Below are 20607 nucleotides of genomic sequence, written 5' to 3' on the forward strand. Positions count from 1 at the left end.
TTCGCCCCCGCCGCGGGGGGAAGCGGCGCTGCACCGGGGCTGCTGGGAGCCGGAGGGGGTCTCGAAGCTGGGGCCGGCTCCGTCCCTCCCCGGTGCCACGGCAACGGAGGCGGCGCGGCGGCCGGGGGGAGGCGGCTCCGCGCGGCACCGGGGCACGCGCCCGCCCGGGGCCCCGCCGCGGCGGCCCCGTCACGGCCCCGAGCCCGCTCCGGTGCCCACGGGCGGCGGCGGGGCCGCGGGTCCGTGCCGCTGCGTGCGTGTGCGCTGCCCGCCCGCCGCGGGGGGAGAAAGGGGGGAGCCCGGCCTCCTTCCTCATTTTGGGGCTGAGAACAGCGATTTCCTTCGCCAGCTGCAGTTCTGCGCTTTTTGCCTTTTTTTTTTTTTTTTTTTTTTTTTTTTTTTTTTTTTTTAATTTGTCTTATTTATCAAACCCAGCCGCCGAGCCGGGCGCGGGGCCGCGCTGTGAAGCCGCGGGCTCCGCTCCCCGCACCGATGGAGCCGCATCCCCGGGATCCCGGCCGCACCGCCTGGGCATTGCCCTGCCTGCTGCTGCTCGCCCTGCCCGGTAAGCCATGGCTTCTGCCTGCATTCCTGCTCCTTTCCCTGCCCTGTTCCCCCCTTTCCCTCCCGCCCTGCTTCCCTGCTCTGCCCTGTCCTCCCCTTTCTCAGGCTGCTCGTCTTCTCTGCCCTGTTTTCCCCCTTTTTTCCATCCTGCTCCTGCCTCCTCTGTCCTGTTTTCCACCTTTCCCTCCCACACAGCTCCTCTCCCTGCTCTGCCTTGTTTTCCCCCTTTTCCCGTTCTGCTCTTCTCCTCTGCCCTGTCCCCCCCTTGTCTCCCTGCCCTGTCCCCCGTTTTCCCCCGATCCTGTCCGCACACCTCCGGTACCGACATGACGCCGCCTCTCCGCGCTCGGTCGCTTTGACCTTTCCTGCGGTGACCTCGAGAGCGGCGGTGGCCCAGGGGCTCCCGCGGGGCCCGTGCCCGGCGCTTCTCAACCCAAACTTCAAGGCAGGCAGACATGCCCTTTCCCAGCGAGGCAGGGGCATGAAGAGGCATGTTGTTCCCACCCATTTGCGAGCACCCCCTGCCAGCTATGGGTGAGGCAAAACTCAGCAAACAGCCCGATTTCCCACTTGGAGATGGTAGTGGAGAAGGCATGGAGAGGCTCTGGTGAGGGCTGTCTGTCTTCTATGGCAAGAACTTGTTTTTCTTGCTGCCCTCCTGCTTCACCCCGCTGTGGGCTCTTTCTCTGTTTGACTGTTGGGCACTGAAGCGGTGGAATTGCAACACCTCTGGGCACTCTGTCCCATGTCGTCCTGTGTCACCTGAGGCTCAGGGTGCCCCAGACCTCCCACGGGCTCATGGCTCCACCAGTTCCTTATAAAAGCTGGGGCATGCAGCAAAGGAGCAAAGTGTGCCACTCTTGGCTGTTTCCCTTGCCGGCAGCGCGAGGTCTCTCATCCCAGCAGGAACAAAGCCCTGTGGTAACTGCTGCTTTCAAGGATGTTTCCTTTCTAGGGTGTTTCGTTTTGGGTGATTTCGAAGGAATCGCTCTCCCTGCCAAGGGAGGAACGGGTTTTTTGAGGCAAACCTGCAGCAATAGTGATGCATCTTCAGGAGCATCTCGCTGCTGAGCTTTTTGCTCAGTTCCAACCCCATCCCTTCCAGCCAGATCCCACTACGAACAGCCCAGCCCAGGTTCCACGAGGGAAACCCGCATTCTCCCAAGCCCATTGAAATAGTTACCATCAAAGCTTTGCTTGGGCAAAGAGTTGGATGAAAACTTGGGTAGAAAGCAAATGCTTTCAACACAACGCTCCTTGCTTTGAGTTGCCTGATCACAACTGAGAAGTGTTGGCCCCAAACTGAAAACTCTGGCTGCTGAGAGCCAAGAAGACTTTGGCGGCGAGTGCGGCTTCCCAGTGAGCCGCTGCGATTTCCTGCGTGAAAGAATAGCTCCAGCAAGCCTCCCGAACTTAATTAAATGTGGTCTTAGAGTAACAACCCCATTTCTTTGAGCCAGCCATGGGAAAAAACCACCCTGGGGTTTTGAAGTGGTTTGCATCCCTGATTTTAGGTGCAAACGTGCACGTCTTTTTTTTCCATATGGCGAGTCCCTCCTGGGCCGTGGCTCAAACTAAGCTGAACTCCAGCAGAGTTGGCCCAGGCTCCCACTGCCGGCTGTTCCGACAGCTTCTGCAGAAGTGAAGGGGAAAAGGAAAGGTCCTGGAGGAGACCTTCCTGTGGGGCAAAGGCAGCAGAGATGTGGGAACCCAAACAGCAAAGCCCCGTTGAGAAACTGTGCCCTGCGGAGCCCTTCCATGCTGGTCTGTCCCCACAGAGGGTTTCAGCCGTGCTTCACAGAGCCTCTTCCAAAGGGGAATTCAGTTTCCTGCTGGGGCTCTGGCTCTTGGGATGAATTTTTGCTGATGCTGGAGGAGGGGAGCTTGGAAATGGTGGCTGCGTGTGAGCCGAGGCTTTTTCTGATGTCAGGGATGTAAAACACAGCCTTTACTACAGCCCTCCCTGGGTGCCCTGGGGTCTGCTCAGGGCTCAGCAGCTCCCCAGGACTTTCCTTGCCTTCCCTGAACAGCAGATTCCAGGCCTTTTATAGGCAGCACCTGTTAGTTTCCGCCCCTGGCAGCCCTGCTGCAGGTGAAATTCCAGCAGGATTATTTTGGGGTTCCCTTGCCCATTGGCTTGCTCCTTCAGTGAGTGACTGTGGGGCTTCGGATGCCGGTGACCAGCTGCACGTCGTTTCTGGAGCACACAGCCATCCCGGAGCTCCTCACCCAGCTCCTTCAGAGGAAAAAAAAATCTATTTTTACCGGGAAGCATCCAAGCAGCCTCTCCTGAATTAAACCCCGGCCTCTTGCAATCTGTTCAATATCAAATACTTCAAAAGGTGGAATATAGAAAAAAATGTGTCACCAACATGGAAAACTTGCACTGCAGCAAGAGCTGGGATTATTTTGCTCCCAAATTAAACTGAATAACGGGAAGGAGGCAGGCTCTGCTAGATCGTGCTCCTGCCTCTGCTCAAGGCTGGAAGTGCTCTGGGTCTGCACTGCGAGGGTGCTCCCACCTACATGGGAACTGTCAGGTGATGCTTTCCAGGGCTCTAAAACCCTTGGCTAATTCTGGAGTGTAGGATAGAACAGATTACAGGGTCAGAGCACCTAAATGCCCCATGATCTTGGGGGCAAGAGGATCGTGTTCCAATTCCAGGTGGCTTGAAATCCAAGTCGAAGAAAAAAGGTGTCATCAGGCAGTAGGGGAGAAGCAGGGAAACAGTGAGAAATTGTGGTGTTCCATGTTTTTGTGGTTTGAAGACCCCCAGCATCCCACTCCTGGTGCACAAGCATGTCGTGAGCTGCTGGGAAGAAGCTTGGCTGGGCTCTTGCTCCCACTGGCTGGGTGCCTCAAAAGGGGAAGGAGACATATAAGCTGTGTGTGAGAAGCTGTGTTCAGGGAGAAAGAGGAAAGAAGCTTTGGTGGAAACTTTGCATTTTCTAACTTGTGTGTTCTGGGGTTTTCTGTCGACTTCCCCTTTGTGTTTTCCCTTTGGGGAGGGGGGGCATTGCTGTGAGCTGCTGCAGGGAGCTGGGGTCATTCTGAGCAGGAAGGGGTCAGGTTGGGTGTGGTGTGGGCTGATGGATGCAGGCAGGAAGTGGAGAGCCAGGTCTGGCTAGGACTCTGCTTCTCAGCCAGGAGGTGCGAGCTGGTCCTTGTTGGGGTGTTCCTGTGGTGGATCGTGGCTGGAGCTTGTGTGTCACAGATCAGAAATCCCTGGACAGGGTGATCTGAGCAGAGCTGGGTGAGGGTCTCTGAAGTAGCAGAGGAGAACACGTGGAAAAATACCCCAAAGGCTCATTTCAGTCCTGTCCGAGGGGCTTCCTGGAGCCTCACAGCATCTTTTGCAGTGACCAAGAGCTGCCAGTGAAGTCTCTGGACAGGCGGTACTGCTGGCAGTGTGAAGCCCTTTTTTCCCTCGATCTTCTGGGAGCAGTAGCAGGCAGGAAAGCAGGAAAGCACCTTGCATCCTATCCCTGGACAACAGCATGCTCTGTGCCTGCTAATCCCTGGGCAGGGGAGGCGGGCATGCTGCTGCCCCGGTGAGGAGGGAATGTGAGCTCGGTGCTGTGGAATGCATACAGACCATCCACATTTGGCTGCAAATCGGGACCCTGGGAGAGATCCCTGCTGCTTGCAGGGATAAATCCCTGCGGTTCCAGGAAGGCAGGACCCTTGTGCCAAGGTAGTGGGCAGCCCTTGCTGCACACCAGGCATGGCAGCCAACCCACAGGCAGGGCACCCAGCCACGCTCAGCTCCATGTCCCAGTGCTTCTGTGGATGTTTCACTGCAACCAAGAAATGAATTTTGGGGTTGAGCAGTGCCCACCCTGACACTCTTGGTGTTGGGGTCAGCTCTGGGGCCCCAAAGCAGGCACATCCCCAACTCTCCCCCTCAGCACACCGCGTGCCTCATGGGGAGATGGGCAGATGGAGAGAGGGAGGATGAGGAGGAGGTGCTCGGCTCGCTCAGGTTGGGCTGTGTGGGGCGGTGCAGGCAGTTCTACCCAATGCAGGGGACCCTCGAGGGGGTAGGGGGTAACCACTCCATAGAAATTGGTTTTACAGAGGATTGCAGTGAGTAACACACTCATCACAGGGCACAGAGTGTGTGGTGGGGGTGGCCCTGGCTTCCTGCTCCTGTGGCCACACATGGGATGTGTCCCTTGCTGTGCTGAGTTCTGCCCGCTAATGAGCTTTGTTTGCCTAATTTGGTGGAGCCAGTACTTGGTGTTGTAGCCCCCTGGGTACATGGAAGGGCTGGGGGTTCCAATCTCTCTGCCTGTCTTGGCCTGGTCCCTGCCTGTGTCACGTCCACGTGCGGTGGATTGGCGAGAGACAGATGATGCCATGATGCTTCTGTGCTTTTGAACTTCCTGTGTGTATTTCTCAACCATTTCTTGCAAAAGGTCTCTCGGCAGCAGGAGATGGAGAAGTCCAGGAGATGCCACAGAAGCAGATCTGGTGATGTTTGCCCTGTGTCAGTGCTGTGTTCAGCTCATGGAGTGCCCGTGGCCTCTGCTCCAGGGCTGCTCCCCACAATTTGGGTGTCACCTGAGGATGGGGTTGCCTCACAGGTGCCCAGGGCACGACTGCTCAGGTGCAGACCAAGGCTCAGAGTGAATGACTCATCTGAACGTGGCATGAAGCAACTCTGTCCCTCTGTGCTTGTTTCGTGGGAAAAACTTGTTCTGATGCTGCATTAACCCTGACACAGCTTCAAAGGGAAACACCAAGGCCTGAAGGTTTCGGCTGAGGATGCTGTGGACTGCTGCCCTGAACAAAAAGCCTTTAACTGGGGCAGGCTGGAGAAACTGCTCCTGGTAATTCTGGCCATAGAAATTGAGTAATTCTGCACACAGTGGAGCAGTGAGAACATCTGTGGGTACAGCACATACCGCTGTGAGTCAGGAGGGATTAACAGCTGCCAAAAATCAGCTCTGGTCTCTCTGACAGCCAGCTGTGGCCAGAGGGGTCAGAGCAGCTTGTCCTGCAGCAGGTCCTCCTGGGAGCATCCAGCCAGAGATTATCCTGCTGGGTCCCAAGGGAAGCCTTGGCACGAGTTGCTGTCCTGGTTTTCCCTGGAAGGAGGCTGTAGCCAGGTGGAGGTCATTCTCCTTTCCCAGATAACGAGCAACAGGACAGGAGGAAATGGCTTCAAGTTGTACAGGGGAGGTTTAGGTTGGATATTTGGGAAAAGTTCTTCACTGAAAGGGTAAGAGAGCTGTCCAGGGCAGTGGTGGGGTCACCATCCCTGGAGGGATTTAAAGGATGTGTGGATCTGGCACCTGGGGTCATGCTTTGTTCAGGGGCTTGGCAGTGTTGGCTTAGTGGTTGGACTCAGCAATCTTAGGGCTTTTCCAGCCTAAAAGATTTTGTGACTCCATGATGCTGCTGTGAGGGATGTGGGGTGCCAGTCCATGTGCTCCTCATGCTGCTCAGCATTACCTGCTCAAACACAATGATCTCTGTGTGACCATGACACTGGGTCTGGCTGCCACAGCCACCCTGTTACCAGCAGGTGGATCTAAGTGGGTCCCCCACTTCTCTCCCCATGTGGCTTAAAAAAATGTTCTTTTAAGCAGTGACCAGGACTGATATCTTTTGTGAATTTAGTTGCAATAACTATATCGGCACAGGAAGCACTGACAAAATTAACCCCTGGGTAACCCATGGGTGTGTGGTGAGGGTTGTCTGGGATGTTGCTGTCTGTGCAGGGAGGTGTGGCACAGGTGACTGGATTTGGGACCAGTGGTATGGAGATGCTCCAAAAACAAGGTCTCCCTGTGGTTACTGCTGAGCAGGAACAGTGCCTGCTTGGCTGGCATTGGTGGGGGATTAGCTGTGCTCTGCTGGGATCACCAGGGCTGGGATTCCATGGAGAAATGGGACAGATTCAGGATAGAAAATGCAGTGTCACATTGGTGATGGGAGATGGCTCTTTGGAGCACTTTGTTTTGTACACTTCTTTCTCCTGGCTGACAAAGCCAGGTGGCTGTGGGAGGCAGCCCAGCCTGCTGGAGACTTTGGCAGCTGGGATGTGCTCCATGATTGATCCGTACAGAGCACAGCACAGTCACCAAGCAAAGCTCCATCCAGCTCTGCTGCCAAGTCCTGCAGGCAGAGCAGCGTGCCCATGGCCACAGCCCATCACCTGGGGTGCTCAGCCTGTCCCAGGCTGGGAGAACAGTCAGGAGTCTGGCTGTGTGGTGCCAGGTGAGACCTGGTCTCTTTTTTTCTCTAGGTGTGTGCGCCCAGGCGGGTCAGGCATTCCAACTGCAGCAGCCCCAGGACAAGGTGACAGTGGAAGCGGGGGAGACACTCACCCTGAACTGCACCACATCTGGGATCGCTGGACCAGGTCCTGTGATGTGGCTGAAGGGCTGGGGCAGTGAGAACAAGACTGTCTATGACCAGAATAAGCAGGATCCTTCCTCCCGTGTGACAAGAGTAGTGGATAAGTCTGACACAGACTTCACCATCCACATCAGGAACGTTCAGCCTGAGGACACGGGCAGCTACTACTGTGTGAAGTTTGTCAAGGGGGACACTGGTGATGATGAGGTGTTTCAGCATGGCCGTGGCACAGAGGTGTCTGTGCAAGGTGAGTGGGGCTCCTGTGGCACAGAGGTGTCTGTGCAAGGTGAGTGGGGCTCCTGGAGCAGCTCCTGATGGGAACAGCCCAGTGGGCTCTGCTCAGGTAGAGCCGGGATGGGGAAGGGGCTCAGGGCTGGTCCAGGAGAGGATCCCATGGGCCATCCCCATGCCCTTGTGTGAGACTCTGCTCCAGGCAGGCCCGGGGCTGGGCAGGGGGCAGAGCCTGCTCTGATGGCCCCGTGCTTCTCCCCACAGCCAAACCCAGCCTCCCGCTCGTGTCTGGGCCTGAGCAGAGAGCGAGGCCGGGGCAGTCGGTGCCTTTCACCTGCACGACTGGAGGGTTCTTTCCTGGAGAGATTGAGGTGAAATGGTTCAAGAATGAGAACCCCATGGGGGGTCAGCCGCCCCAGATCACCGAGGGGAGGATGAAAACCTACAACATGTCCAGCAGAGCCAGGCTGACCCTGCAGAAGGATGACGTCCTCTCTCAGCTCACCTGCAAGGTGCAGCACCCCACGCTGCCGGCCCCGCTGCATGGCAGCTACCAGCTCAGCAGAGTCCTGCGAGGTGAGGGCTGGGGGACTCCCACTGCTGTGAGCTGCTGTGGGGCTGGGCTCCCTGGGAGGAGGACGGGGGTCCCTGTGGGCAGCAGAGCAGGGGACACCAAACACTGAGCTCTGCCTCTCTTCCCAGTTCCCCCCAGCATCGAAGTGCGCGCTGAGCCGAGCCCCATTGAGGTGAACAAGACCGTGACCTTCACCTGCCTTGTGAAGGAGTTTTACCCAGCAGATGTCTCCGTTTCCTGGCTGGAGAATGGGATTGAGATAAAGGTGGAGAATGCCTCTCGGCCATCGGAGCTCCCCCAGCATTTGTTTGAGCTGAGAAGCCAGGTGGAGGTGCAAGCCACCGAGGAGAAAAACGGGTCCACGATCACCTGCATGGTGGTGCACGATGCCCAGGCCCCTGCCAACAACTCAACCTTCCTGTGGATCTCCAACCCGGCCCAAGGGGCATTGAGCAACGGGTTCCAGATGGCTAAAGGTATGTCAGAGCTGCTGGGATGGGGTGCCTGTGCAGCTGTGTGGTGTCGCCCCCCGAAGAAGTTCAAAGCCCCATTAAAATCTGGTTGAAAGACCAAATCTTCATATCAGGGGGCTGGGGGATGTGATGGTGGCAGGCTCTGAGCTGTCCTCCTTGGAGCTCCATGCCTTGCTGAGCCAATCCCAGTTGTGAGGCTGCAGGGACTGGGACGTACCACGTTCTTGGGCCATGTTGACCTTTTCCTTGATGTTTCAGACGATCTGCTCATCTACATCGTGGTGGGTGTGGTCTGCACCATGCTGGCCCTGCTGGTGGCTGCGATTCTATACCTGATCAGGACCAAGCAGATCAAGGGTAAGGGAGCCAATTGTGTGGCAGGGAGGCAGCTGCTCCCAACCCCATTTTTCCTCTCTTTCCCATGGGTTTCACATTGCCCCATTGGACAATAACTCCTGGCAGTGCAGCTGCAGTCCTGCCCAGTGTGGGTGATGGATAGAGCTGCCCAGGTTGTTTGCAGGCTTCAGGGAAAGCTCTGGGTGGTCTAAACCCTGCCCTGCACCTCCCGTGCTCCCCCAGGAACAGTCCTGAACAAAATTGATTGAAACTCCAGGGAATTGCAGGCCCTTGCCTCTGGGAAAAGATGTGTCCTTGTCCTTGAAGCAGTCTCTGCATGTGGTCTCTGTGCCCAGGGAAATGGGGCATTTATCTTGTTTCCTCAATTAATTTTTCCCTTTTTTTTTCCTGATTTTTTTCCTTCTCTTTCAGCAGGTAAAAGCTCGCCATCTGCCAGGTAAGTGTAGATCTCTTCTAGTCACTGGGTAACCTGTGGGGACTCTGAGCTGGACCTCCAGTCCACAGAGTCCCTCAGGAGTGGGACAGAACTGTATCCCCAAAACTTGTGAAAGGGAAGACAGGAGCACAGTCTCTGTCCATCTTCCCAGCTGGGCTGGGGATTTTTTGCTTGTGGTGGGGCTGAGCAGGCTGATGGGAGCTGGTCTCTGGCCAGCAGAGAAGCAGCTGGACCAGCACAAACCAATGCTCAGGACCTATTTTGCTGGGTGCAGCTGCAAGGACCTTTGCTTGCATCTGACCTCCTCAGCTGATCCATCACCAGGGAAGGGGCAACAAGACCCTCCATCCTTCTGACTGCTTTTGTCCCTCCTTCCAGATTACATGAGCCAGAGAAGAGCAGCGAGGCCACGACACAGGTGGGTCATCCTTCGACTGGGGAGGGAGAGTGGCCCAGAGCCACTGGAGAGGGGACTGGAGGGTGGTGGTTCATCTCAGTGTCTCTGCTCTGTGGCTGGAGGTGGAAGGGAGGCTGCCCCAGGAAGAGGATAGCCACTTCCCAGAATCTTTTCTGCCTTCACCCTCCTTCCTCCTCCTCCTTTTCCTCCCAGTAAAGTCTGGGTTGGTGCTGCCTGGAGAACCAGCTGTGCGATAGCCAGCCAGGCTATTTGTGGAGTTATTTTGCATTTGGTGACGCAGCTACGAGCGTGAAGTCGTGATCAGCAGCAATCTATTCATCCCACCCAGGCTCTGCCAGCTCTCGTGTGGGCATCACTGGGCAGTCTGGCCCTGCTGGGATGGAGTGGCTCCAGTGATAGCTCTGGAATTGTGGCAGTGGTTTTGAAGCCAGAGCAGGGTGACAGGGTGGCTCATGATGTGAAGCTGTAGCATGGGGTAGTGCATGGCTTCAGGATGGCAGCTGCTGGCATTGTTCCCTCAGAGAAGCAAGGTTGAGGTGCCCCAGGCTGAGCCGTGGTGGGATTGACTCCAGAACAGGGCTGTGGGTACAGGAGCATGCTCCCAGAGGAGGAACTCTTGGTGCCTCACACAGGAATCCGACCCCAACAACCTGACCTATGCGGACCTGAACTTCGACAAGGAGAGGAAGAGCATCCGGCGGATGGTGGAGATGAGCCAGCAGTCGGAGTACGCCTGCATCCAGACCAACCAGGCACCCAACGGCGACGACAACCTCACCTACGCCGACCTGGACATGGTGCACCTCAGCAAGGCGCCCAAGCGGCCGGCCCCGCGCCCCGAGGAGGCTGGCTCCGAGTATGCCAGCGTCCAGATCACCAGGAAGTGAGCAGTGGCTGCTGGGACCCCCTGTCCTGCTGGGAGCAGCTCTGCTCCTCCCCAAGACTGTTCTCTTGGAAGCACCGGGAGCCATGTGAAGATGCGCTGCGGTACCTGTGTTTTGGGATGGAAATGGAGCCCGCAATACTTGTGGGGATCTTCTCCCATCCACAGAGACATGATTTTTGGGGGTAGTTTGGTCCTGGGGCCACCAGCTCCATCCCTTCAGGACCCCCATCAAGGGTTGCTCAACCTCAGTGTGCCGGGTTTGCCCGCAAGCAGGTTCAGCCAGCGGAGCAGCGGCTCCTCGGGCAGCTCCAGCTGGGCTGAGGGGACAGGTACAGTGCCTCCACACCAGCTCTCATGGGGACGCCACTGCCTGGCCCACGGCTCCCCAGGACCAGCAGGGCCCCCACACTGCCTTCTGGGGCTCTGCCACCACGCCTGGACACCAAACTCTGGCTTTAAAGGAAGGACCGACGTGTCCTCCTCTCTTCCCAAGTGTCCCTTCTGCGGGACCTCTGTCTCGCCACAAGGCCAAGAGGCTGCAAGGCCGCTGAGCCAAGGCCCCCGCCCTGCCGTCCAAGGGAGCTCCAGGTCAGGCTCCCCAGCACCGAGCATCCTCCTCATCCTCATCATCTCCCTGTGCACAGCCTTGCCCTGCATTGGGACCCACCAGCGCTGCCCCAGGCTTGTACAAAGCGTGCGAGGGCCCCCCCAGCCTGGCTCCCCCCGGGAGCTCCCCGCAGGTACCGTGTAACATGTTTTGACTGTTTGACATGTAACTGTTAATTTTTAGAGCTGAAACCCCCAATGTTTTGTGTTGTACGTGGGTGTACTGCTGTGTACTTAACACTAGAATAAGATGTGCAAAATTAAGACTGAGGCCTCAGTAAAGAATCCCCCAAACCCTACAGAGTTTATAAGAGACTTATATGCTCCCCCCACCCCAGTTCTGTCTGGGGGGCCAGGCAGGCTCCCCCCAGCCCAACCATGGGGACAAATGTCTTCCATGTGCTCCCTACCTGGGCCACTGTGTGGAGTCTCAGCCTCTGTTGGCTCCTGCAGCAGTGGAAGTGTGGGGGGCTTGAGGGCACCTGGGGTTCTTGAGGGTGCTTTGGGAGCAATGTGACTGCTTGTACAGGCCTTTTTTTGTTTTGGTTTTTGTTTTTTTTTTCTTTTTGCTTGTAAGATATTTTTATAATAAAAGTGAAAAGTCCTGTGCTGCTCCCACACATCAGCGTGTCCCTGTGCTCAGGGGGGTCACCTTGTCACTGGCATTGGGGCTGCAGGGTGGGTTTGGGGGTCTGTGTGTCCTGCAGGGAGGAGGAGAGGAGGGCTCATCCTGCACAGCCCTGTCGTGTGCGCTGGAGGGAGAGAAGAGGAAGGCAGGAAGTCAAGGCTGGGATGAGGGCTATGGTGCTGGTTCCCCTGGGCACCATGAGGGAGGGGAGCAGTGCACCCCATGCACTGCTGCATCTTTGGGTGCAGGGAGCTGAGCTGGAGCTGGGGTGCCCAGACTGGTGTGCAGGTGGGCTGGGTGCTGGCTCCAGCCCGTGCTCTGAGTGAGCTGAGTGTTCCAGTGCTCTGCAGTGACCTTCCCCCCTTTCCCAACCTGGAGCTGGTGCCTGGGCTGTGTCTGGGGCATGAACTGTGCCTCACCAGAGCCAGGAACTGCCCTGTGAGGCTACACAGATGCCCAAAAGGGAAGTTGGTGCCCAGGCTGGGCTTCCTCAGCACGGAGCTGCTGTTGGGTCACATATGATCAGAAAAGGGACAGTTTGCCCCCTGCCCTCAGCACAACTGTCCCTTCCCAGCTGGAGCAGGAGCTGTGATTCCCAAGGGAGTCTCTCCTGCCTGCTGCTGCAGGAGGTACCTTGTCAGCACCCTACACACCCCTGCAGCAGGCTGAGCATGCCTGCCTGCACTTGCTCAGCTGAGATTGCCTTGTCACACTCGGGATGTGGCTCCAGAGGTGAGTGGGGTCCCACATTCATTTTGGCACCCACAGCACAAGAAGGATACTACCATGTGCTGCCTGCAGGTCTCACAGCCAGCACCCCTGGCGCATTTGGGCACCCCAGTTTGGGGTGCTTGCTCTGCCCTGCAGAGCACGATCAGCACCCAGTATGGCTTCAGCTTCGTTGGCAACTGCCTTTTATTGACTGCGGCGGGGGAGTGGGGTGTTGGGGCATGGGGCTGACCCTGCCTCTAGAGTCACTCTTGGAGGGGGAGCCTAGGGGCACCAGGTGGGTGCTGGGGTTAGTGGGACACTGTGAGAGGCTCGGGGAGGGGAGTGGGGGCTGGGCTCAGCACTTCTTGAGCACCTGGTGATGGTGCTGTGGCTCCACCAGCCACCTCTGCCCATGGCCATGGCAGCCACCTCCCTGATCCTGGTTCATCCTGCTTCATTCCCAGTGCTCGGAGCCCCCTGCACTGTACCTCAGCTGTGATGGTTTCCAGACCCTGTTTTTCCAGCAGCTATGGGAGGATGGAGGATATAGATGGGTATGTGTCCCCAGCAATACACCCCTGGGAACCCTGGGCTGGGCCAGCAGCCAGAGGAGTGGCACTGCCCCCTCCATGCACAGGATGGGCAGAATGAACCAGAGAGGGACAGCTGGGGACAGAACTCATGGTCCCCTCAGGGGAATGAGGCAAGAGTGACACCAGCCACAGCAGGCTGGGCAGGGGCAGGGCTGGGGGCGATGGCACAGTCGGGGTGGCAGTGTGGGGACCGCGGTGCTGCCGTCCCACGCCTGGCTCTACAGGTCTGAGACCTCCCCTGAGTAGGCGCTGGGGTCCTCGTCCGACCGCGTGGTCACCTTGAACTGCCTCCGCAGGAAGCCCCCGTAGCGCTTCTGATTGTCCCACTTGAGCTTGGGCCTGATGCGGCGCAGGAAGCCCCCGTAGCGCTTGTGCAGCTGCGCCAGCTCCGGCCCCTCGGCCCCGGCACCCGTGGGCTCTTCATCCCCGTCCTCTGCCGGCCCCGGGGAGTCCTCGGGGGCCGCTCGCTCCCCCGGCTTGCGGCTGAAGCCCCCGGACTTCTTGCTGAGGCCACCCTTGCTGTGAGCGTTCTCGCGGAGCAGGGACAGCAGCTTCGCCTTGGACATCATCTTCATGAAGCCCCCGTAGCGCTTGGCCGGTGCCAGCGGCAGCTCTGCGGGGCCCAGACCCTGCTCCAGCTGCGCCTCATCCTCCTCTGCCTCCTGTGGGGACGGGTCTGTCCCTTCTGCCAGGGCCACCAGCGGGGCCAGGAGCGCCAGCACCTTCCTGCACATCTCCCACTCAGGGCCGGGTGACGAGGAGCCCTGGCATTCCCACAGGCACATCTGTAAGACAGCGGCCGAGCGGCCCCAGGTGCTCAGGCTGAGCCCTTGCCTTTGTCCCACGCCACCCCAAGCCCAGGGGGCTGTGCCCACCGCGCTGCTCAGCTCAGCGAGAAGCTGAGGTTTGCACAACCCCAGCACCCTGCGGTGCCCATAAGCACCACACCAGGTGCCACCCAGCTCTGCCACCCTGCACCCGTGACACTGCACTGCTGTGGGTCCCTGGCTCAAGCCCGTGTGGGGCCAGCACTCACCAGGGGCTGGACGCTGCTCTCGGCACCGCGGGTCTGGGCTGCGCAGAGGGAGCACTGGGTGACACAGTCGGCAGATGCCACCGCAGACAGGGACAGGCAGAGTGCCAGTGCCAGTGCCCGTCGTGCCATCTCGCCCTGCAGCCTCTGCCTGGAGAGAGAAGACAGCACAGAGCCTGTTGCCATCCCTGTGCCAGTTCTGGGGGGCCATCACCACTCCACAGGCACTGGGCACCTACCACCTCCATCTGTGAGCTGCTCCTGGGATCATACACAGGGACCTGTGCCTGTGCCCATTCCCATGTCACTCACCTCCAGGTGCTGCTCCCACCAAGGACACCACAAGATGTGACCCCTTACCCTGGCTGCATCCTAGTCCTTGGCACAAGCCCAGAGCCATAGCTAGTCCCTGGTGGCCACCAAGTCACTATGGGCAAGACCACTGTTGCATCTTATCTCAGTTCCATCCCATCTATCCTCTCCAGGTCTTACCATACCATTAGAAAGAAAAGTACCTTTTGTTCCCCAGCATTGGGTTTCTCTGTGATTGCCACGTCTGCGTGGCGCAGGCAGATGAATCACCAGCTCTTCCCCTTGGCCTTGGGGAAAGAGCCACAGCAAATGGAGCTGTGGTGGCAAGGAGATGGGGTGAGGCCATGGCCCAGTGTGGACTCACCCCAGGCTGCTTAACCCCACGCCAGTGCAGCCTCATCTCCCCTCCCTCGCACCCACCAAGTCTGCTGGGCTGGTGCATCAGGAGAAAGGGGGGGAAAGGAGGACTCTGGGTTCAAGCCTACCTGCAGACCATTGCCATCCTCCAGACATTTGAGAGCTGTGGTGGAGCCTTTGGCCTCTGTGGACGGACGAGGACACTGTGCTCAGCTGGGAGAGGGGTTCTGCAGGTGGCAGTGCCAAACCTGACTCCAGGTGAGGCTGGAGGGGCCACTGCCAACCCCAGCTGCAGTGACACAGGATCACCGTGCCATTGGAGCCATGACAGCCCTGGAGTAAGAGCCAGCCCCAAAGGGTGCACTGCTGCAAACCCCTATCTGCCTCCGTTGCTGCTTTTATCTAGGGTGGGTAAGGCATGACCCAGAGGGATCTGTTACACATTAATGACGCATATTAGAGACTATTGTGCTCTCTAGCAGTAGCTGCTAATGTACTGTAATTGGTACTGATGAAGAATTGTTAATGCCACAGTATTAATTCATGCTAGATTAAAATTTAATTTGAATTATCTGCACCATCGTGTGTCGAGCTGTCTGCATTCCTTGGCTGCACAGCCACCAGCTCCGTGAATCCTCCCTGTGCCCTGGCAGTGTGGCAGGGAACAGGATGGCAGCTGCCCAGGATGGCAGGGGCTGAGGGACCTCAGCCAGCCCTTGCCACTGAGACACGGGGACAGTCCCTTATTGCGTCAGGGCCACCGAGACAGCACCGAGGAGCGAGGACAGGCCAGCCACACAGGTAGGTGCCAGCTGCAGCACTAGGGGGAACGAAGCTCCCCAAAAGAGCTGATGAGTGCTTCGCAGGAGCCCCACTGGGAATCTTTTCCTTCCCTTTCCACACCTGCTTCCCCTCCCTTGCTCCTCTGCTGCCGGTATCCCCGTGGGTGCCGCCAGAACAGCGCGCAGGAACGGCACCGGGGATGTGCCCGTGCTGGGAACAGCTGCTGGTTTGTCTGACACTGCACAGTTCAGACCTCTGGCATTCTGGACACAGTGTGTCCTATCCCTGTCACCCCACTGCCGACAGAGGATTTCATGGCACTCAGGGGAGCTGCAGTTCTCCGAGCACGGCGTGGCCAAGGACACTCTGGGACACCCCACTGCAAACGTACCGTGTCCAGGTGGTGCCACAAATGTCCCAGCAGTGCTCTGCCTGCTCCTGAAGCTGGGATAAGGAGGACTGGCAAAATGGGAACAGGAAAAGGAGAAGAAAACAAAGGGCTTTGGACAAAAGAGGAAAGAAGCAGTGAGGAGGGAAAAGCGAAAAGAACACAAAGGGAGGAAGAAGAAAAGCAGAGTTTGAGCTCAATCCTGTGTTACCTGGAGGAGCCCAAGGCTCCGGAGCCATCCCTCCTGCAGGAACATCTTGGAAGGATCATGGCAGGATCTGACAATGCCAGCATTGAGTCCCAGCCTCTGTGGCCACACTCAGCACATTCCACCTGTGCCAGGTGCCTGCCGGTGTCCCTTCCTCCCCTGTCCCATTTCCACTTGAGACTTCAAAGACCAGGCTTTACTTTGGAAAGCCCCCAAGCTGCATCCATGCACCCCAGGGGCCAGTTACAGACCTGGTGACCCAAAGGAGGGATGAGGAATCAGGACTGTGTGTGCTGGACAGCAGAGACTGGCCCCATCTTGACTAACCTGTGATTATACCTAACAAAGGATGTGAATGGCTCTCCCAGACTGAGCAGATCCCTCCTCCCACACAGGTCCAGCTCCATAGGTTTTGATCCTGCACATAGCTCTGGTGGAGAAGAACAATCAACCTTCCAGCATCTCCTTTCCTCACCTCTAAAAATTTCCTGGAAACACTGTCAGGACAAGGCTTCTCCAAAAAGCTGGTAACTTTTGGAATAGAATCACTCAGCACTGCAGCCACACTACTGCTTGACCAAAGGAAGGGGAGAGAGAATCCCCCATCCTCTCTGCCCACTCCCTTTGCCCCTCCAAGCCTTGGGTGATTCTGCTGCCAGGACGGATGGAAATGAATCCCAGCAGAGCTCTGGACAGCTGTTCATGGGCTCTGAAACCGCTCAAGGGATGAGAGGGACCTGCAGCCATGTGGAAGCTCCCCAAAATAACACAAGTCCAACCACAAGCCACTCTCAGCAGTGCTGCTCAGGGGGTGTTCTTAAACTGTTGCTTTTTGGGGAGCAAGAGCGATATCCCCTGGTTGTGCCCACGCAATGGAAGGGGGATGACAACCCCGGCAGCCCTACCTGCCGCTGCTCCCCGTCCCGCCGAGCACCTGCTTCGCCAAGTCAGGACGGGTCGTGGCTGATGGATGTCCCTCCACGGGCGTCAGGCTGCGCCAGTCATCGGTGGCAAGGCCACAGCGGCGGGTGGCCCCACGGTGCCGCCCGAGTTGTCCACCGGACTCGCCGGCGGCTGCCTCTCACCCCGCTTTTATGGCCACGGAGTCTCCTCCTGCGGCGGGGCCCGGCTGTGCGCGGCGGCAGAGCCAATCGGGGCGAGGGAAGCTGTGAATAATCAGCCCCGCAGCATCCCCGCCACCTCCCGAGCAGGCTCGCCCGCACCGCCGAGGCCTCCCCGCAGCCCCCGGCCGCCCCGGGGATCGGGGTGCGCATCCCACCGCTGCGGCTGCATCACTCGGAGACTTCCGTCGTGCCCCGCCGCGGTCCTCGGGGCCGAAACGCGTGCCCCAAACAAGGAAGGTGGCAGAGAAGTGGGATGGGGTCTGTCGGTCTTCCCACACAGCTGCTTCCCAGAGGGGTTTGGCTGCTGGGGGTGTGAATCTCCTGGACACTGAATTCAAATAGTGTCCAAGAAGTGTGGAGAGGGAAAGGTGAATCCTTGACCTCCTCTCACCCTGTTCCCCAGGCTGGGGAGAGGCACCGTCCTCGTGGAGAAGCTGGGGAGAGAACTGAGCCCATCCAAAGCTGCTGGGAAGGGAGAGAGGGTCTTCATGCCCCGGGAAAAGGATGTCCCAACCCACCCAGCCTAGCTGCTGTCAGGTGAAAAAGCCTTTGCATAGAAACCCCCCAACCTCTGCAATGTCAGAGCTCAGAGCCCAGCTCCACATCTCCCTGAGCCCCCTCCTCATGAGGGCAAACACTGAGATGAGCCAAAGAGGCAAGGGGGGCTGGGTGGGGGCAAAAAACCACCCCCACTTTCCCCACTCAGCCCCGATTCCTGCTCTCACACATTTCCAAGTCTGATTTGGGGATAAAGGAGAACAGCACTGGGGCAATGACAGGCAATCCCTGAGCCCCTACACCCCTGTCTCACTGCACCATGTCACAACACACGTGTGGGATGGGGGTCCGAGGTGCAGACCCCACAGGACATCCTGCACTGGCCCCCCACACCCCGGTGGGTGCAGACATATCCCCTGCGTCGCTGGCAGTGCAGCCAGTCCTCTCGCCTTGAAGATGGAGCTATTTTTATCGGAGCTCAAGAGGGATGTTTCCCAGCAACCTACTATTCTCCCAGCTCGAACACCAGCTGCTGGACCTGGTGCCCCCTTGCTCAGCCCTTCCAGCACTGGTGAGGGAAGTGGGGCCATGGACACTGCTGGGATCCTCTGCTGGGCATTCGGCAGCCACGGCAGCCTGTGCCCCTGGTCCTGTGTCAGGGATGATGATCAGGTCCCCCCCTCTCCCCAGCTCCTTGAAAAGCAGGTGGGACCCCACGGCTTTTGTCTGGAGGTGGATTTTAACTCATCCAGGCTGGGGCTGTGCTAACACGGAGGGACCAAGGGAGCAGGGTGTGGGGTGAGGGGGAGGGCAGAGCCCTGCATCCTCCTCAGGGCCATCGGAGGAGCCCATCCCTCCATCCCTGGTGCTGCAGCGAGGGGGGATGGAGCTCAGGCCCCGCAGGGGCACAGGGCAGCCACGGCCCCGCCTCGCTGTGTCGGGGTGTGCTGGGCTGTGAGGGCACAGAACAAAAGCTGAGAAGAACAAAACGCATCTGCAAACGACCACAACACCCTGGGCGAGGGGCTGTGGGCAGCCCTCGGGCGGTTTAACCCTTGCTGCTGCGACTGATGGCCGTGCGGACACCACAGACACGGCGGGGGGGAGCATTTCCACACCAAAGCCATTATTTTTATATGAATATGTATATATGCACCCAGCGGCCTGGGGTGCAGTCACCTCCCCGCACAGGGTAATTGCACACGAGGGAGATGTGTTAGAGATCGAGCAAATCCTAAGAGTGAAAAGTCGTTTGGATTAAGGTTACTTCCCTTTGCTCCGGGTGGGAGGTCGAGTTACTCCGGTCCCCAGAGCAAAGTGCCACAGATCTACTGAGCTGGTTAAGAGGGTCCTCCACGGGTCCAGGGCGTGGAGGGTGTCAGGGTCCCCCGGGAGAGGAGCTGGGAGCCAGCCCACCCACCAGCAACTCAACTTAATATTCATCTGTCTCTTCCTAATGGAAAGTGTCTCTGAGTCACACTGACATTTCCCTGGGACAATGGTAATTAAGTACCTGGGTAAGTGAAATGTGCGGTAATAGAAAAGTTAACTTTTCCAAACTACGTGAGTGAAAGGCGCGCTCGGCGAGGAGGGGGCCGAGCGTGCCAGGCACCCGCGGAAAGCAGGTGGGAGTTAATGTCAGCTCACGTCACACGGCGCTGCCACTCTGCCCCTGAGCCCCCCCGAAGGACTCTGCCCCAGAGCAGGCAGGGCTCCCCATCCCGGGATGGGGTAAATCGCCCCTGCGGCTGCTACAAGCTCTGCCAGCCGCCGCGGCTGTCCCCAAGCAGAGGGACCGCGACCCAGAGCTGCCGGCTACGCTGTGGTTCCTCCAGCATGCTCAGCTTTATCCCATTCAGGGACAGGGCTTTTCCAGGAACTCCCAAAACGTTTGCTTGCATTCCTGCCTGGCTTTGCCGTAGGCAGGAGAGGGAGGTGTTCAGACGCATTTTGCGGGACATGGGAAGAAACGCGGGTGGGCGATGCCCGGGATTCTGCTCGGATCGAGCGTGACCGCAGCGGAGCGAGCCTCCGGCAAAGGGAGCACCGGAGCAGGGGGCGGGCAGCGCTGCCCAGGCGGGCACACGGTGACCTCCCTGCGTGGGCAGGAGGCACAAGTGCCACTCGACGGTGGTACGAGAAGCGGCGCTCTCGTAAACACGGCGAGTCACGCCGCTGCCACCGTCTCCGAGCGGCACCGGGGGCACGGGGCTGCGGCACGACCCCCGCAGCCTCCCCGGGAGGTGAAGTGGCTCTATTTAAAACCAAATTGAGGTCAAACCACTTTCAGGAGCTGCAGCAGGCGCCGTGACACCGCGGGGCAGCCCCGCATTAGAGTGGCCGGTGGCTCCGGGGGTCGCCGTCCCTTCCCCGGGGGGACCAGCGCGACGCAGCCGAGAGCCGCTGGGGCTGCGTGACGGCAGCGGCACATGGCTCAGCAGTGGGTCAAGAAAACGGAATTTTGAGAGTTCCTCCGTGAACCTGCGCTGAAGACGCTGTCTTTGACCGGCCGCAGTGCCCGCTGCCAACGGCACCGCGCGGGGGGCAGGAAAACACGGGAGAGGCGGCTAGAAAAGTACATTTTGCAGGGTCGGATCGCCATTCCCTCCCCAAATCCACGAGGAGCGAGACGGCAGCGTGCAAAACCCCGAGCCCAGGGGGCTGCCAGCAGCGTCAGGAACAGGATGAGACATCCGGGCAGCCCGGAGTGGACGGATAAGCGTGATGCCCACGGCCCGGGGAGTGAAAAGCAATTTCGGGATGGTGCGTGGTTCATGGACCTCTGTGGTTCACCCCAACTGCTCGCAGGAGAAATGCCACCAAACCAGCCAAGATTCAGCCCCGCGGGGACACGGCCACCCCGGAGGGACACACTGCAGCCCCGCGGTCTCCCCCCAGCCCTCGCCGCCCCTCGGGGTCCCCGCGGGCAGTCGCCGGGTCCCGCTTTTGTCGTGCCCGTCCCACCAAACGGACACCCAGTGGGTGCCAAGCCGCTCCACGCCACCCTGGGGTGCCCCCAAAAACCTCGGTCCCGGCCCGCAGGGATCCTCTCGGGATCGC

The 20607-nt window shown here is 58.7% G+C and overlaps 2 protein-coding genes across 6 annotated transcripts; one reads left to right on the forward strand and one right to left on the reverse strand.

The window, feature by feature from the left end:
• The first annotated feature begins 370 nt into the window (after nucleotides 1-370).
• On the forward strand, nucleotides 371-11532 carry LOC110468975 (tyrosine-protein phosphatase non-receptor type substrate 1). 5 transcript variants are annotated; one of them, XM_085557803.1, is made up of 9 exons: nucleotides 393-565; nucleotides 4984-5397; nucleotides 6819-7178; nucleotides 7427-7738; nucleotides 7865-8212; nucleotides 8468-8566; nucleotides 8978-9002; nucleotides 9381-9420; nucleotides 10053-11532. In XM_085557803.1, exons 3-9 carry the CDS (start codon nucleotides 6944-6946, stop codon nucleotides 10305-10307), a joined length of 1314 nt encoding a protein of 437 aa, XP_085413929.1. In that variant the 5' UTR covers nucleotides 393-565; nucleotides 4984-5397; nucleotides 6819-6943; the 3' UTR covers nucleotides 10308-11532. The 5 variants fall into 5 exon arrangements, with proteins under 5 accessions (XP_021383017.2, XP_021383018.2, XP_085413929.1 ...); XM_021527342.4 differs by lacking the exon at nucleotides 4984-5397 and having other exon boundaries at nucleotides 371-565; XM_021527343.4 differs by lacking the exon at nucleotides 4984-5397 and having other exon boundaries at nucleotides 371-565; nucleotides 8981-9002.
• Nucleotides 11533-12437: 905 nt separating this feature from the next.
• Nucleotides 12438-16991, reverse strand: PDYN (prodynorphin). Its single transcript, XM_021527347.4, has 3 exons — nucleotides 16831-16991; nucleotides 13881-14028; nucleotides 12438-13629 (listed from the first exon to the last, which is right to left on the reverse strand). The coding sequence occupies exons 2-3, from the start codon at nucleotides 14007-14009 to the stop codon at nucleotides 13063-13065; spliced, it is 696 nt and encodes a 231-aa protein (XP_021383022.3). The 5' UTR covers nucleotides 14010-14028; nucleotides 16831-16991; the 3' UTR covers nucleotides 12438-13062.
• Between the last annotated feature and the right edge of the window lie 3616 nt (nucleotides 16992-20607).

The sequence above is a fragment of the Lonchura striata genome, chromosome 20 (genome assembly GCF_050655825.1).
Source record: "Lonchura striata isolate lonStrDom1 chromosome 20, ASM5065582v1, whole genome shotgun sequence".
Taxonomy (NCBI): Eukaryota; Metazoa; Chordata; class Aves; order Passeriformes; family Estrildidae; genus Lonchura; species Lonchura striata.

Coding starts and splice junctions, on each gene's coding strand:
- LOC110468975 (XM_085557800.1), top strand. CDS start 5,978: ATGTGGGGTGCCAGTCCATGTGCTCCTCATGCTGCTCAGCATTACCTG. Junction 8,567..8,977: donor CAGGACCAAGCAGATCAAGG/GTAAGGGAGCCA, acceptor CTTCTCTTTCAG/CAGGTAAAAGCTCGCCATCT. Junction 9,003..9,380: donor AAAAGCTCGCCATCTGCCAG/GTAAGTGTAGAT, acceptor CCCTCCTTCCAG/ATTACATGAGCCAGAGAAGA.
- PDYN (XM_021527347.4), bottom strand. CDS start 14,009: ATGGCACGACGGGCACTGGCACTGGCACTCTGCCTGTCCCTGTCTGCG. Junction 13,630..13,880: donor AGAGCAGCGTCCAGCCCCTG/GTGAGTGCTGGC, acceptor GCTGTCTTACAG/ATGTGCCTGTGGGAATGCCA.